Below are 16097 nucleotides of genomic sequence, written 5' to 3' on the forward strand. Positions count from 1 at the left end.
GGCAAAGTTCTAGTATTACCTCTCACCTAAGGTTTTCCTGAGCCTCCAAATCAGTCTGTCTCTTTTCAATCCCATCTCTTTTTCAATCCATCACACACATGCAACCAGATTAATTTCTCTAAGCAAAACTTGGATTGTACCATTTCTAAGCTAAGAAACCTTTAAGGACTACCTCTGCATAAAAATATAAATCAAAATGTCTTCATTCATATTCAAGGTCCTGTTTTCTATCTGAAATAGCTTCTCTCCAGCTCTCCAATTACACATTGACAATGCTCTAGTCAATCTGCTATTCTTCAAACATGGCCCATCCTTTTTGCTCTCTAGAAATTTACGATTTAATTAGAAAGATTAGACAAATGAAGACATAAATGCAACACAAGCCAGTAGATTTTAAGTGCCACAAAAGTGGTATAAATCACAAAAGCTACAAGTTCTGGAAAACAATTTGGAAAAAAGCAGCACTCTTTTTGGTAAACTAACAGTGACCAGAATCAATTCCTAAATTACTTATAAATATAATGAACTACATTATAAGAACTCACCTGTGTGTACTGTTCATTGCTTAGGTCTGCTTTCCCTTGACTCAAACTTGAAGATCTCCTTCTAAAAATAAAAAATTTTAGCTTTACTTTTGTAGTATTTTGTAGCAAATGGCAATTAAGTTTAAGAATCTCGCCATCCTTGGGTTGGGGAGTGGAGAGAAAAGTGCATGAAGGCACAGAGGAGCACTTATTAAGGTCATACAAAATATCAATCAGAGCAAACAGCAGTTATCTTAAAATTTTTTTTAAGGGCACAGTAAAACTGTTAATAATTGTAAGAACAAGCATTACGTGTTGTTCTAACCATTTAATGCTCTCAACAACTCTATAAAGTAAATACTATTATCTTTATTCCACAGATGTGAGAATACAAAAACATAAAGAGGTAAAGTAACTTGCCTAAGATCATTCAGCTAATAAATAACAGCTAGTATTTGACCCTAGGCAAACAGTATGGCTCTGGAAAAGGAACTCTTAACCAGTACACTATTGAGCCTCTACAGATTACTAATGCTGATTCTAAGGATGTCTCTGAGGTCTCAGGAATTTCTGACAAACCATTTTCAAGGAGAGTGAACTGAACTCCAACATCATTTAGCAGTGGCAATGTCTTGTCAAGACCCAAATGGAATGTTTCTTTCGATGATAAAATTGGGGCATCAAAGTGCAAGGCGGGAAAAAAATCAAGATGGTGGAGGAATGAATGGAAGTCACACTGGCCTCCTCCCAGGACCAACCTGGAATTACAATTAAATTGTGGAGAGATCACCTGGAACAAACAAATGAACAGCAAGAAAGGAGCCTTATAACCTCGGGAGAGAGAAGAATAAACTTTAGCACAACAAAACTGGTAAGAAGTGCGGTAGAGACTTGAGAAGACGGGCAGGGCACCCACGGGCAACAGCAGCAGAAGGATATTGAAATGGCCAGTTGGCTCCTCCTGAGAAAAGTGGGGTCTAAACCATAAGCAGGGATCTCCAGCCTACAGCACCCAAGCCCAAAAAGTACACCGATAACAATCAGCTGCAAAAAGTGGCAGAGACAGGCCTCTGGAGATGCAAAGAGCCTTTTAAAGGGCCAACGCATAGATTTTTATTTGCAGCCACTTACCCTGGTCTCCATCAAAGGCAGGGGCAGAGTGGGCTAAGGACGCCTGACGAGAGACTGGGGAAGGAAGCTTTGTGGAGATTACTGAGAGAGAAGTCAGCGGGATCCTGGTGCCGACTCCTGCCCCATAAGTCAGCAGCCATCTGGTTCAAGCAGACAACTCCCCTGAGCAACAGCAGCGGACCCAATAACCCTGTCCCCAGGAGGGACTCTACCATGCCCTTTGGTGTCTAAGCTTGACTGTTGAGTGCAGCGTGACTGACTAGATAGACAGCTGAAGGAGACAGCCACAGACAGTTGATTCCTAGAAGTCTTGAACAGACTGCCTAATGTCAGACAGGGTCAACATCTGACATCATCAGAGGCAGATCCAGAAAGAACAAACAGCAGTCTCCTACCATAGAAGTTCACACCACAAAGTCAGGAAATCAAGACAGATCAATTTAAGAAGCAGAAACAAAAGAGAAGAGTCTCATAAATAATGGGAAGACAAAGAAACACCCTCTAGTCAAAGGGAAAGGAGGAATCCCCAGAAAGAGAACTCAATGAAATAGAGGTAAGTAAACTATCAGATACTGAATTCAAAACAACAGTTCTAAGGAAGCTCAGTGAGCTCAGAGAGACTTACAAAAAAACTACAAGAACCTTACTGCAAACTGTATCAGCATGAAAAAGGTCATAGAAACTATCAGTAAGAGATGAGAGGAAATGAAGAATATAATTTCTGAATTGAAGAACAGAGTATAAGGAATCAAAAGCAGGCTAGATGAAGCAGAGGAACAAATCAGAGAGCTGGAAGACAAGGCAGAAAAAAGCTCCCAGAAAGAGCAAGAAAATGAAAACAGACTCAAAAAGGGTGAAGAGGCGTTGAGGGAAATGCAGGACAACCTGAAACGTAATAATATCCGTATAATAGGGATACCAGAAGAAGAGGAGCAAGGGATAGAGAACCTGTTTGAAAAAGTAATGATGGAAAACTTCCCTTATTGGAGGAGAGAAAAAGTCACACAAGTCCAGGAAGCACAGAGGGTCCCATTCAAGAGGAACCCAATGAAGCCCACTCCAAGACACATAATCATTAAAATGACAAATATCAAAGACAAACAGAGAATCCTAAAGGAAGCAAGGGAGAAAGAGGTAGTAACAAATAAGGGAGCCCTGGTATAGCTAGCAGCTGACTTCTTATCAGAAACACTACAAGCCAGAAGGGAATGGCAAGAAATATTCCAAGTTGTGAAAAGCAAAAGGCCTGAAACCAAGACTGCTCTACCCAGCAAGGCTCTCAATTAAAATGGAAGGCAAAATAAGGAGTTTGCCAGACAAAAGAAGGCTAAAAGAATACACCTCCACCAAACCAGCATTTCAAAATATGCTAAAGGGACTGCTTTAGGATGAAGAAAAAGAGTCTATGAATACCCAGTTCCTTTCACAGTCACCAATACTTGATGTTACCAATATTTTTAATACTTATCAATCTGATTGCGACAATGATGTGTTATTTTAGTTGTTCCTTTATTAGTTGTTGAAACAAAACCTGTTTTTGTATATTTCTTGCCTCTTTCTATTATTTTTAAGAAGCTTTAAATGACTTTTTGGTATTCTTTATCCATTTATTGATTAAAGGTTTGTAGAATTTTTTTCCCACAAACAAACAAACAAACAAACAAACAAACATTAACCCTCTTCCAGATGTGTTGGAAATACTTTCCTATTCTATTACTTGTCCTTTAACTTTTTTTATATGTATATTACTATATAGTCTTAAATGTTTAATTTAGTCATACTGTCAATACTTTATAGCTTCTGCGTTTTACTTCATGGTAAGAAAAATATGTTGTATTTTCTCCTAAAACTCCTTAGATTCTACATATTGATCTTTGACTCACCTGAATACTTTTTGTATAATGTGTGAAACAGGGCTCTATATTTGTTTTATTTCAAGTTATAGTGGTTCATGCACCTTATTTGTTGAATAAGCCTTATTTTCCCCATTGATTTGAAATATCCATTTAATCATTTATTACATTGTTAGATATTTACATTTGTTTCTAGAGTGCTCATTTTATTTCATTGATCTACTTGATTATTTGTGTGCTGGTATCATGTTTTAATTGCTGAGACTTTATAATGGATTTAAATTTTTAAATATTATATAATGGATTTTGACATCTAAAAAAATAAATCAATCTACATTTAAAAAAAAAGAAAGAAGGAACTTCTACTTTTGTGACAACATGCATGGAACTGGAGAATATTATGCTATGTGAAATAAGCCAGTTGGTGAAAGACAATACCATATGATCTCACCTGTAAGTGGAATCTATTCAACAAAATAAGCTAACGAACAAAATAAACCACAGGCATGGAAACATGGAGCAGACTGAAAGTGACCAGAGGGGATGGGAAAAGAGGACAATGATGGAAAGAAGAAGGGACTAGACAAGATTTATGAATGACCCATGGACATGGATAACGGAGTGGGGATTGACTGTGGTAATGGGGCAGGGAAGAGGGTAGGATGGGTGGAAGAGGGCAAAGAGGGGGAAACTGAGACAACTGTAATAGAATAAACATGATTTAAAAATAAAAATTAATTACAATAAAAAAACCCCAGAAAATAAAAAAAATAAAAAATAATAAAAAATCCAAGGAAGAAAAAATCAATAGGAAGACTTTATTTGTATCAAATATGATGTCTCAGACAGGAATAACACAACAATGAAAAACCCTATATTGTAATAGTGCCTATACAGAGCAGATATAGAAAAATTCACCCCAGGAAAATCAGGTTCCCCTTCTATAGAAACATTTCTAGAACTTTTTATCTTGGCAATCCCTAGTTTTTAACCATCAAATTTCAATGACTATGATCACAGTTCTGTAAAAATTATATGTGGTACATACAGACAAGATTGGAAAGGACATGAAAAAGTAGCAACTAACATTTGCTCATTTCTCTTAATATGGTTTTAATGTCTACTGTTATAATGTTGTCTACACAATGTAATACTTTATTTTGTAAGGCAGCAACCTGATTAACTGACCTTAAGCCACAGAAGTCAGAATTTACATGCATACCTGTCCAATGCCATAATGCCAGCCATGGTGACAGCACCAATAATACCAATGACTTTGTACTTGAATATGGTGCTAGACAGCTGCTTCCGTACCACAAGGTGCATATCATCCTGCAAGGAGACAATGATATAGGAAATAAAAAGCTGGAACGGTACAGCCAACAGAGCCTACAGATATCAGAGCCAAAGAACCTAGAATAGTACAGGTTCTATCATTCACTAACTGTGTGGCCTTTGGAAAGTCATTTCATCTGAGTCTCAATTTTTTTCATTTATAAAATGGGAAAGGTTTTGAAAGGCTAAGACAAATTATGAAAATTCCTAAAACAGTACCTGATACATGGTAGACATTCAGTAACAGTTATTAGTGTTACTATTGGATAGTTGCTTGATAAACATATGGGAATATCATAGTGTTGTTTACTGATCAGCTAAAATAATGAAATAGAAAGAAAATAGTTAAGAATACATTTAATGAAGGAGGCAAAGATTTGTATTTTAAAAAAATGACAAAATATTGCCGAAAAAAATCAAAGATCCACTAAATAAATGGAAAGATATCCTAAGTTCAAGGATTAGAAGACTTAATACTGTTAAGATGATACCACTCAAAGTGATGTGCGCATTCAGGCTAATCCTTATTAAAATCCCAATAGCACTTTTTTTCAGAAATAGAAAAACCCATACTAAAATTCATATGGGATTTTAGGGAAGCCTAATAGCTAAACGATCTTGAAAAATAACAAATTTGGGGGTGGGGCTCACACTTCCCAACTCCAAAATTACTATAAAACTATAATAATCAAAACAGTGTGTTACTAACATAAGGACATAGGTACAGATCAATGGTTAGAATCCAGAAATAAACCCTCACATAGATGGTCAGTTGATTTCCCACAAAGGTGCCAATACCATTCAATAGGAAAAGGATAACCTTTTCAAGATGCTGAGAAAACTAGATACCCACAAACAAAAAATGGAATTGAACCCTTATGTTACACCATATACAAAAATTAACTCAAAGTGAATCAGTGATCTAAGTTTGAAAGTCAAAAATAAAAAACTCTTGGAAGAAAACATAGGGGAAAATCTTCATAACTATGGATTTGGCAATAGTTTTTCTGAACTATGACACCAAAATGCAGGCAACAACAAAAATAGATAAACTGAATTTCATCAAAACTGCATCAAAGGACACTATCAAAAGTGAAAAGACAATCCACATTATGGGAGAAAATATTTGTAAATCATGTATCTGGTAAGGAATTAATATACATAAAAAATTACTACACATCAAAAACAAAATTCATTTACAAAACGAGCAAAGGACTTGAATAGATGTTTTTCCAAAGAAGATACACAAATGATGCACATAAGATGTACATCATTGGTCACTAGAGAAATGCAAACCAAAACCACAGTGAGGCCCTTGCTGGTGTGGCTCAGTTGGTTGGAGCATCTCCAATACACCAAAAGATTGTGGGTTCAGTCTCCCATAGGGGCATATATGGGAGGGAACCAATTGATGTCTCTCTCTCAAATCAATAAATATATGTAAAAAAAATTGAAAAGAAAAGAAAAGAAAGAGAAAGAGAGAGAAAGAGAAAAAGAAAAACCCACAGTGAACACTGACCAGGTGACTCAGTTGGAGCATCATCCCATGCACCAAAAGGTTGTGGGTTCAGTTCTCGGTCAGAGCAGATTCAAGTATCAATCAATGAATGCATGAAAAAGTGCAAAAACAAACTGATGTTTCCCTTCCTTCCTCCTTTTCTCTCTCAAAGAAAGAAAGAAAAAGAGAAAAAAAGAAAATAGGGACTCAATGAGATACCTGAACACTCATATTCCTGGTAGCATTATTCACAATAGTCAAGAAAGTGGGAAAATCCCAGTGTCCACTGAATGGATAAACTAAACGAAGTAGATACATAAAATGCAATATAATTTAGCCATAAAAAGAGATAAAGTTCTAATATATCCTTCAACATGGATGAACTTTGAACATATATTATGCTAAATGAAATAAGCTAGACACAAAAAGACAAATATTGTACGATTCTATTTAAATGAGGTACCCAGAATGGGCAAATTCAGAGACAGAAAGTAGATGAGAGGTTACAGGGGACCAGGGTAAGGGAAATGGGAATTTATTGCTTAATGGGTACAGAATTTCTGTTTGGGATTATGAGAAAATTTTATAGTGGTGACCATTGTATAACATTGTGAATATACTTAATATCACTGAATCATACACTTAAAAATGGTTAAAGTAGTAAAGTTTATGTTATGTATATTTTACCACAATTAAAAAAAATTACATAGCTCTTTATTAATGATATAAAACAATCTTTAAAATGTACTGCTAAATTAAAAACTCAGGATGCAGAATAAGAAGGTAAGGAGTGGAATATAGGTAAATACAAATTTGTAAATGATAAGAACATCTCACAAAGGTATAAACTAGTAACAGTAATGGTCTTTAAAGAACTAAATGCCTAGAGGACTGAGAGAAGGGGAACTAATTTTTCACCACCATTCTATAACCTTCTAAATTTTGTACCATGTGCCTATTACCTACCCAATTTACTTATTTTTAAATTTAAAAAGGGAACTTGTCAGGACTTCCAGTCAAGATGGCAGATAGGTAGATATAGCTTGCCTCTTCTTACAACCACATCAAACTTATAACTAAAATACAGAATAATCATCACTCAGAACCATCAGAAATCAAGTCGAATGGAAGTCTGACAATTACAGACTTAAAAAAAACCACATCCATCCAGACTGGTAGGAGTGGCGCAGATGTGGAACTGGCTGGTCCCTCAACCACATGGTGGACAGAAATTAGGGAGACATATTGCAGAAGCGAGGAGTCCCAGCCCCATACCAGGCTCCCCAACCCAGGGTCCTAGTGCCAAGAAGATAAATCCCTTCTAACTGCAAACCCAGCTGGGACTAAGTTAGTGGAAGAAACTTACGGAGCCCCAAGTAGTTCTTAAAGAACCCACACACGGACTCACTCAGACTCACTCCCTCTGAGCTCCAGCACCAGGGTAGCAGCTTGAAAGGCACCAGTGGCAGAAAAGGAGGAAATGAAGTGTCTGGCCTCCAGGCCATTGTCCCTTTTCTAAACCCTCCCCTCACAGAGCCACAGAGCCAGCAAGCTGGTCCCTTATCTGAGACCCCTTCAACCTGGCTAACACTGTTTGTCCTGCCTTGGAGAGCCCAGACACTCCGCCCCATCCAACTTCTGGGCCCACCCAAGCTGCTTTTTCAGATGAATGGCTGGTCTTGGCTATTGCTGAACAACTTCCTAAATCCTATCAATCAAACAACAGCAGGTGGCCTCAGCGAGCCCCAGGCCAGGCACTAGCAGCAGCCTGCCTCGATTCACAGCTTGGCTTTGCCTGGGAATCTCCAAGCCCAGCATAAGTAACAGCCATCTCAGAGTGCTTTATAGCTCAGGCAGGGTGGCCCTGGGCAAAACATAGCTTGGGGCTGACCTTGGCTTGCAACAATCGGGAAACTCCAGGTCCAGCGCACTCAGTGGACAGCTACACACCACATCAGAGAACCACCACCCTGCCCCTGCACAGCTGATCCTCCACGGAGGGCGGAGGTTGGTGGACAGTAGTCACAGCCAATCCTTGCAGCTGACTGGCTTGGGTAAATCCCTCTCATTGACCTGCTAACAGCAACCAAGGCTGAACTACAAGAGGAGGGTGTACTCAGCTCACTCGAAAGGTGTACCTGGAGTACCCGGCTTGGTTGATAGGGGAGGCTATGCCACTGGATCCTACAGGACACCTACTACCTTAAGGCCACAGTAACAAGACATGGAATCAAAGCAGCTCTACCGAATACATAGAAAGAAATACAGGGAGACTGCCAAAACATGGAGACAAAGAAACATGGCCCAAATGAAAGAATAGATCAAAACTCCAAAAAAAGAACTAAATAAAGTGGAGATGAGCAATCTACAAGATGCAGAGTTCAAAACAATGGTTATAAGGATGCTCAAGGAACTTAGTGAGGGCCTCAACAGCATAAAAAAAGATCCAATCAGAAATGAAGGATATACTAATTGAAATAAAGAACAATTTACAGGGAATCAGTAGTACAGTGGATGAAGCTGAGAATCAAATTAATGATTTGGAACATAAGAAAGCAAAAAACAACCAATCAGAACAACAAGAAGAAAAAAGAATCCAAAAAATGAGGATAGTATAAGCAGCCTCTGAGACAACTTCACATAGTCCAACATTTGCATCTAGTGGTGCCAGAAGGAGAAAAGAAAGAACAATAAATTGGAAATCTATTTGAAAAAGTAGTGAAAGAAAGCTCCCCTAATTTGGTGAAGGAAATAGACATGCAAGTCCAGGAAGCACAGTGTCTCAAACAAGGTGGATGCAAAGAGGCCCACTCCAAGACACATCATAATTAGAGTGCCAAAGGTTAAAGATAAAGAGAAAATCTTAAAAGCAGCAAGAGAAAAGAAGTTAATTACCTACAAGGGAGTTCCCATAAAACTGTCAGCTGATTTCCCAAAAGAATCTTTGCAGGCTAGAAGGCACTGACAGTTAAGTATTCAAAGCGATGAAAAGCATGGACCTTCAACCTAGGGTATTCTATGCAGCAAAGCTATAATTTAGAATGGAAGGGCAGATAAAGTGCTTCCCAGACAAGGTAAAGCTAAAGCAGTTCATCATTACCAAGCCATTATTACATTAAATATTAAAGGGACTTAAGAAAAAGATCAAAACTATGAAAAATAAAATGACAAAAAATACAAATCTATCAACACTTGAATTTAAAAAACAAAGCAAAGAAGAACAGATATAGAATCATGGGTACAGAGAGCATTTTGATGGTTGGCAGATGGGAGGAAGGTGTGGGGGAATGGGTAAAGAGGTGAAGGAACTAAGAAGTATAAACAGGTAGTTACAGAATAGCCATGGGGATGTAAAGTACAGTATAGGAAATAGAGTAGCCAAAGAACTTATACACATGACCCATGGACATAAACAATGGTGGGGAAATTTCCTGAGGGAATGGGAGGGTGCAGGATAGAGGAGGTCAAAGGAGGAAAGTCAGGACAACTGTAATACCATAATGAATAAAATATAATTTAAAAATTAAAAAAAAAAAGGTACTGGTTTTTCAGTCTTAGTTTAATATGAATTACTGCCACAGGGTGGCACCAAAGATATAAAAGAGCTATGTGTTAAGATTCCAACCTAATCTCTTCTTTTAATTCAGTCCTTTGCCCGGCTTTTTCAATGAATGGTGTTCAGAAAAGAAAGCAAGTCCAAATGAAGTTCACATGAGATGTAGATTGTATTCCCTAGGGGATTCTCTGTACTCCACCCACCCCTGCCCCAGCACTCGGTACAGAACCTGAATGACTTTTCTTACTCAGTTTCATAGTTAGCTGATTACAAACCATTTCCATGCAGAAGGTCTAATATACCTAACATCTCAATGCTTGGCACACATAGGCACTTAATGTCTGTGGTTAGAAAAGAATAAACAAATGCTGGAATTATGACTATGCATCCTATTTCTACTACTACACAGGCTAGGGTGATTTTTTTGTCAGTAAATTTCAATTAAAGTTTAAGATTCTTTCTCAGCATACTGCCTCTTACCTGGATGTGACTGCTCCCTTCATTCTGTTTGCTAAATGCCAGTGTGCTGAGAATATAGAACAATTTTCGTATTTGCCGAGGGGACATTTTATCCAGATAATCTAAAATGCCCTGTGTGAAAAAAATGCCAGTGATATGGTTAGCAACTAACATTTTTTCCTTTAAATGAAAAAAATCATATCTTTATAAGAGGCATACACAGATAGCCAGGCATCTGTTTCATGAAAGCTCAGGTTTTCTAAAGCTACACTAAGAGCTCTGAGGATTGACATTCTGCTAAGCCATCCTACCATACCTCCTCATTCTCCCTATTCTTTTTCTCTACCCTACCCTTCCAATTTTCTTAATGAAAACAATATTCTGACAGAAGTTATGTTCCTGACCTAATTCTATATCATATAATCCCTTCTCAGCTTCTACTTATTTATTCAAATGAAACTACTTATTCATTCTGAAGGAGTCACAAGGGAACTATTATTTTTTAACCTTGGGCAAAGCTTCAGCTTTGTCATCCCTAATATGGGGATAACATGGCCTACACAGTTATCTGTCAAAGCCCAAACTTAATTATGTGAACTCCCTGTTAAAAACCTGGAATAGCTCCTGACTGTCTATCAGAGAAAGTTGAAACTCTTCAGCATGGGATTTGAGACTCTTCATAATCTGGCCCTGTCTTATGTCTTCCCAGCCTCATCTCCCACCATCTCTCACCACATATCCTTTTTACCAACCATGCTAGCTTACTTGTCATCTCTCAGGCACACCATGGACTTGGGTGCCAATTTCATTCTGGTCAAACTGTCCTCTGCCTACATACACTTCCCTTACTTCCCGTTACCAAATCATTCCCATCCTTCAAGAATCACTCAAATATTATCTCCTCTTTGAATACTTCTCTAGTTTCCTAGGTCTAATTAATTATTCCTGCTCTGGTGTATCTACAGCATTTCATCTTTATTAGAGAATTCATCACATATTTACAATGACTTCCTTATGTGTCTTAGTGTCTATCATCAAAGGCAAGGACTGATTTCTGTATCCACAGTCTCAGAATAGAGCCTATAGCCTATGGTAAATACTTAAGTATAAAGAGAAGTATTTGTTGAATGAATTAATACATATAGATGAGTTATTTTTTTCTATTATTTGCCTATCACCTCACCTCCTTCTTCTCCTCTCCTAACAATTATAGTGCTCAATACTTGAGAATGAAATGAATTGTTGCTAACAGCAGCTATCTCTCAGATATATACAACAAAGAAAAAAGATTCAACATATGTCAATTGAGGGACTAGATACCTTCACATAGACAGCATTCAGCCTCATAGCAGATAGGTTTAGAACTACCAACTCTAGGAGAACATCCAATGCAGTATCAACTTCGGCTTCATTCCCACTGCAGATATGGGTAACTAGGGCACCAATCACTTCCTATACAATGAAGAGTCAATAGGACAGTGTGAAGCAAAACCATGGTACAGTTATCTTAAAGGGGTTTAGGCTTGAGGCCATTCCAATCTAAACTTGATTAAAATCTCAGTCTACCCTATCCCATTGTATAATTTTACTATCTAGTTTTCATTAATGTAATGTAGCTAGCTCATGCCAGCTGAATCTACTGCCTCGTTTTAAATTTTTCAAACTTTGTCTTCATTTTTAAAAGTTCAATTCAAATGTGTTTTAACATTTTTAATAATAGGTATACCATATATAACAAATACAGAATAAGTCACTTTTGTTCTTTGTTTTCATAATCACTTCCCGCAAGTACAGCCCTCCCTCTGTTGGAGTGTGCTATTAAATTTTGTGTCTCATGTTTAAGGGACTAGGATTAAGCCCTCAGGCTTTCTCCTTCATTGTTTTTTGCCACATTTTTTTCTAGGGAACTCCAGGATCAACTGGCAGTTAATAATTTGCAGCTAAGTTTTAAGACTGCAATTCTTAGCCCTGGCTGGTGTGACTCAGTGGATTGAGTGCTGGCCTGCAAACCCAAGTCGCAGGTTCAATTCCCAGTCTAGGGCAAATGTCGGGGTTGCAGGCCAGGTCCTCAGCAGGGGGCATGAGAGAAGCAACCACACAATGATGTTTCTCTCCCTTTCTCCCTCCCTCTCCCTCTCTAAAAATAAGTAAATAAAACTTATTTATGTAAAATACAAATATATATATATAAAATATATATAGACTGCAATTTTTGTACTGTGAAAACCTCCTGACAACCCCAGTCCTTTAAGACACAGTTTATTCAAAGCGCCTGGATCTGCCTCTTCATTTTAGACTTAAGAGAATTTTGAGCTCAAAACATAGAGTTTGATCCTCCTGTCTAGTCTCTTACATTTATTGAGACTAGGACTAAAACTAAGTTTTTCCAACTCCCAGTTAGAGCTCTTTCTCCTTTAATGCCTCCAACCAGCAAGAAACAAACATCAGATCACATGCAAGTCACTTGGAACTGCACTGCTTCCCTCTTCCCTGTTTCCTCCTTTCCAAAACAAATTATTTCAACATACCTGCTGGCAGTAAGTGTCAAAAAACTTAAATGCATATTTGTATAGGAGACTGCCAAACAAAATTATACTCTGGTCTAGGGAGTGCAACAAATTCTGAGCCAGTGATATAATGGACGGAAAAACATCCTTAAGAACCTTGAGGGAAAAGAGGAGAGAGAAAAAAAGCTGTGGGAAAAACTTAGTTATTTTAGCACCAAGAATTGCTAAGCCTTTTGGAATGTGAGACTTGTCCTAGCCAATTCTCATTTTAACTAAAGAAAGCTTAATCTTTGTTTTACTCAGAATAATCCTTTATCATTCTGTATTTTCTCCAAAGCTCGATGGGATTCAATATAAATAAGAATTAACCTTGAAGCTCAAAGAAGCTGAATTACAAGCCTAATAGCACTGTTTGTATCTGCTGAATTTGGGATTAGAATCTAGACCTTCTAAATCCAATTTCCTCGCTCAATCATACTGCCTCCCTGGTGATATACTAGGCAGTGATAAACTAGGTCTTCTCTTCCTTGGCTATGATTTGAAGTCAATCTATAAGGTTCAATGCTAATTAAACTGATTTCTTTTAAAGAAGGTCAAGAAGAGAACTAATCTTGTCATACCAAGAAGGCATTAATGGATCCAGAGTTAAAAACCAGCTATTAAGCCCAGCTTCTTTACTGATATCATCACAATAAAAAGAAAATTTAAATTAAGCAATGAACTGTGTATAGGCTTTACTGAGGAAAATGCAGTATAAAATTATGTATAGGTTCTGGTCTCTGGAAAATTGTAGTCCAAAACATATTGCCAGAAATAAGCAGAGAAAGAACTTCAAGATAAAATAATACAAACATTAAATCCATTTCAAAATATAAAATCTTAACACCCAACTACATATTTTCATTAGCTCCTGGCTCAGGCTCCAAACCACTGGTCAGTTTTCTAAGGAGGTATACATTGTTAATATCTTAAATATTCACCTGAAAACACCATTCCTACCTTACAAAATCTTGATTTGAATGGTTTCTATAGCAACAGGAATGATCGCCTAAGGTCATAGTGTTGAATGGCCAAAGAGTAATAGTTCAATAGATGCGTAATTATGTCTCTACTAGTATTCCTCTGGTTTTGTTATGCTCAGGGTTTTTCAAAACTATTTAGAACAGATATACACAAGGGAAGTTTTTCAAGCTGCAGGTAACAATTAAATGACTGATGTAAAATTAAGATTCTAAAGTCTCAATTGGCTTGAATAATGGGCTGAAATTAACAAGATGCAATTTTAGATGGGAGCTGTAAAGCCTTCCATTTTTAGGTTAAAAATCAGTCATAAAAATCTTGTCTTCTAAACAGTGAGTGATTAGAAGACGAGAACTAAAATATTCCCTATAAAAATGAATTTGGGGCTTAAATCTAATAAGCTCAACATAAACCAATTTTGTGACTTTTTCACTAAAAAGATGAAAAACAATCTTAGGTTAGTTTTGTTAACATCATAATGTCAACTTCAAAGTAAATAATAATCTTACTAGGTTTTGAAATATACTGAGCTTTCTGTCAAATATCAACACCCAGCAAAGGTGATGTCAAGATTCCGACACTGGGTAGGAAAGGTTAAAATGACCTCTCTACCTTTCACAGTCATGTTGTCTGATTCTCTGACACTTACCAAGTAATGAATATAGAATGTACCATGCAGTAGCTGTTCTTGAAAGCAACCTGATCGAATCTTATTTCTTAGCACCCTCTCAATGTACTTCTTTGTCTGAGTGTTGGTGCTATAGATGATGAGAAGCATCACCAGGTCGAAAGTCTATTGTTAATAAATATGCAATGACAGGAAAATAGTTTAATAAATCAATACATTTACTGCAATGAAATAACAGCCCTTAACTTTTTTCAATTAAAACACCGAACAAATGACAATACTTTGCTCAACATACCCACAGGAGTACCACCTACATTTTCACAAAACCCAGAAATATTTTTCAGAGCAATAAAGTGCCACAAATATTAACCACTGGTATCTTTTAAAAAAAACATTGGAATACAAGTGAAAGTAGTATTATTACAGAAACAACTTTAAATAGCTTCACATTTATTAAAGAAAAAATTAAACCACTTGCCAATTTTAGCATATGTTTTCATTATTATTAGGAAAATTACTTTGTGAGAAGTTAGAGAGATTGCTAAATAGATATTAGTCAATATGAAAAAGGTTAAATAAATTATGATAGTCACTTTCAGAATATTAAACAGCCATTAAAAATGAGACTATTTTTTGACAAAGACATTCATGACATAGTGTGTAAAAAAATGTTTTAAAAAAGTAACCTGCAAGATGATAATCATAGTAAAATTCTATTTTTATAAAAGCAATATATAAGTCCATATATATAAAAGAGTGGGCATGCCTATATTCACATACATACAACTTGTTTATGAACAGGAAAAAAATCTGGAAGAATAGTTATCCTTGAAGAATGGGACAAAGAGTGGAAGGAAACTTTATTTTTTATATTTTTAGATTCTATGTGGGGTTTTTTCCTCCTTGATTAGCTTATTATTACCTATGTTTTAAAAATTTAAAAAGTTGGCCTTGGCTGGTATTGCCCAGTGGATTGCGTGCCAGCCTGCAAACCAAAGGGTCACCAATTTGATTCCCAGTCAGGGCACATCTCTGGGTTGTGGGCCAGGTCCCCAGAAGGGGGTGCCTGAGAGGCAACCACACATTGAAGTTTCTTTCCCTCTCTTCCTCCCTCTTTCCCCCTCTCTCTAAAAATAAATAAATTAAATCTTTAAAAACAATACAAATTAAAAGCAAAATAGTTGAACAGGAAAAAAAGAATAAAGCAAATTACTGGGAACTCACAGTAAACAACAAAAAACCAAAAATCCAATTAAAAAATGGGAGAGGATCCAAACAGATATTTTTCCAAAGACATGCAGATGGCCAACAGGTACATAAAAGCTGGTCAACATCACTAATCATCAGGGAAATGCAAATCAAAACCACAATGAGATTTCACCTCATATCCGTCAGATTAGCTATCCTCAAAAAAAAGGAGAAATGAACAAATAACAAGTGCTGGTGAGAATGTACATGGGAAAAAGGGATCCCTTGTGCACTGCTGCTGGGAATGTAAGTTGGTGCAGCCACTATGGAAAACAGTATGGAAGTTCCTCAAACAATTAAATAATATAACTATCATATGATTTAGTAATTCCACTTGA

General features: G+C 36.9%; 1 protein-coding gene across 4 annotated transcripts in view; it reads right to left on the bottom strand.

Moving 5' to 3' along the window:
- FANCD2 (FA complementation group D2) overlaps nucleotides 1-16097 on the bottom strand; it is a 99750-nt gene that overhangs the window by 25315 nt on the left and 58338 nt on the right. For 3 of the 4 annotated variants that reach the window (XM_054595313.1, XM_054595315.1, XM_054595311.1), the window contains exons 15-20: nucleotides 14533-14676; nucleotides 12885-13019; nucleotides 11677-11808; nucleotides 10378-10488; nucleotides 4731-4840; nucleotides 546-606 (exon numbers count right to left, since the gene is read on the bottom strand). In XM_054595313.1, the coding sequence (XP_054451288.1) occupies nucleotides 546-606; nucleotides 4731-4840; nucleotides 10378-10488; nucleotides 11677-11808; nucleotides 12885-13019; nucleotides 14533-14676 (693 nt within the window). The remainder of the gene's footprint in view (nucleotides 1-545; nucleotides 607-4730; nucleotides 4841-10377; nucleotides 10489-11676; nucleotides 11809-12884; nucleotides 13020-14532; nucleotides 14677-16097) is intronic. The other variant, XM_054595314.1, reaches the window with a different exon arrangement.

The sequence above is a fragment of the Pteronotus mesoamericanus genome, unplaced genomic scaffold (genome assembly GCF_021234165.1).
Source record: "Pteronotus mesoamericanus isolate MK-2021 breed Mesoamerican mustached bat unplaced genomic scaffold, CSHL_Meso_final scaffold_54, whole genome shotgun sequence".
Classification (NCBI taxonomy): Eukaryota; Metazoa; Chordata; class Mammalia; order Chiroptera; family Mormoopidae; genus Pteronotus; species Pteronotus mesoamericanus.